Raw genomic sequence first — 1,976 nt, 5'->3', positions numbered from 1 at the left:
TGCTGTGCATGAATATGCATGTAGGCCACATTTCTCTCAAACATATATAAAGCATTATTTAAAAAAGATTTACAGGTATCCTTATGACATGGAATCAATGTGTATGTTTAGTGATGTGAAACTATATTTTGCAAAAAAATCTAAAGGATTCTATGGTTCATTTCAGATATATACATTATTTCCTGTACTTTTTGGATGGCATGACAATGATTTCAGATATAGCTACTGTCAGATATGTTGAACATGGCACCACACATTCAATGGTAAATGACAAAAAAATACATCCAAAGAACACCAGTAACAAGTCATGTAATCACACCAATGGGCCAAAAAGGATATAATGAATCAGTTTGACTACATATGCCCTCTGTCCTCAGGGAGATTATTTCAGTTACTTATCTTTCCTTACTCCAAATAACATGTCTGGGATTAAGCAAGTCTGCAGTTCTGAACCTTTGAAAAAAAAATTAAGAAAAAAATGCCTTGCAGTTAAAGTAGGCAGAAAAGAAAAGAAAACAAAATTATTTTTTTCCTGACTTTAATTCATTCTTATACCTCCTACTTCCTGAGTATAAACTGCTGTACATTACTTACTTTCTATACATATTTAAACATAAAATGGAATTCATTTCAGAAGCCAAGAGGCCAAGACAATAAGTACAGTGGAGCTTATCCGAAAAAGGGAATAAGCTCAGGTGTATTCTTGTAGTATGTCCTGTACTGAGGTGAGGTGCCCCACTTCTTCATTGCATAGCTCTCTAGCATAGGGATTCCAGAGACACGGGTGATGAGCAGGTAGTCCATCAGCGGGCACAAGACTAATGGAGAAAAAACAGAATGTAGCTGCATACAAAGCACAAGAGAGAAAATTATCAATATGAGGATACAATAGACACAGCAAAACTGCTGACAGGCTGGGCACATACATGTGTGCTGTCAAGGAAGTAAGTGAATAAAATGAAATAAAAAATACACAAGCACTTTTCACATTGATGAGGAACTCACTTGTGAGATATTCCCAGCCTGAGAAGGTAGATGAAGCACTGACGTAAAGGCCAAACCAGAGCATGATCTCTCCAAAATAGTTGGGATGGCGGGACAGTGACCAGAGACCAGTGTTGATGAACTTGTCCTGAGGACGGAAATGGGTTATGTCAGTGATTCATGATAAGAAAATTAAATGCCATTTCAAGAATGACTCAGAAATGTACATGGATTGTGTCACAGAAAAGGAATTTAAATATTCCCTTGAGTGCACAAATTAAATGGATCAAGATGAAAAATTTATGGCATGTGCATTTGTATAGAAAGAAGACACCACGCTTTAAGACCAAATATTTTATTTAATAACAGTGAAGATATTTCAAAACAAAATGTAACATTTATATACACATACAACACCTTACTCTAAAATGGTTATTTTCCCTAAGGATCACAGATGCTAAAGAAATGGCCAGACTCAAACATACCTTATTGGCTGGATTGTTTCTCCAGACTGTCTTCTGGTAGTCAGCCACAACTTCAATTAGGAAGCCTGCCAGCCAGATGCCCCAGCCCACATAGTCTCTTGTGCTTAGGGGGCGCTGGCGGGGTGACAGCACGGCTAACAGGCTGGGCAGGATTGTGACAATGACCCACACCCCTGGTTTTGAGAATGGAATGATGGGATTAGGTACATGATATTTAAGTTGTAAAATCTAAGATGTCAATAATGGCAAGATACTATTGATATAGTACCACTAAATACTGGATCCTAATTTATTGATCTATATTCTATACTATGTTAAAGAATGTTTGACTTTCATATCATAAAAATCATTGGCTAGAATTAGTAAATAAAAATCAAATTTGTATTCAAGTGGTTTATGCAACTCATAAATAATGCAATATACTAATTATCAGTATTATAGATACTCTACAGATACATATACAACAAAAATTACACTGAGTCAATGAGTATACATTCTCTAAATGGG

At 36.0% G+C, this 1,976-nt stretch overlaps 1 protein-coding gene across 1 annotated transcript in view; it reads right to left on the bottom strand.

Annotated features, from left to right (window-relative positions):
• Positions 1-521: 521 nt before the first annotated feature.
• The window catches only part of LOC119586349, a gene marked incomplete in the record, with an annotated part of 8,085 nt that continues 6,630 nt past the window's right edge, over positions 522-1,976 (bottom strand). The window contains 3 exon segments of the mRNA XM_037935061.1: positions 522-818; positions 1,006-1,132; positions 1,470-1,642. Coding sequence (XP_037790989.1) covers positions 670-818; positions 1,006-1,132; positions 1,470-1,642 — 449 coding nt within the window.

The sequence above is a fragment of the Penaeus monodon genome, chromosome 21, assembly GCF_015228065.2.
Source record: "Penaeus monodon isolate SGIC_2016 chromosome 21, NSTDA_Pmon_1, whole genome shotgun sequence".
NCBI classification, from domain to species: domain Eukaryota; kingdom Metazoa; phylum Arthropoda; class Malacostraca; order Decapoda; family Penaeidae; genus Penaeus; species Penaeus monodon.
The sequence above is the reverse complement of the archived record's forward strand: the minus strand, read 5'-3'. Positions and strand labels throughout refer to the sequence as shown.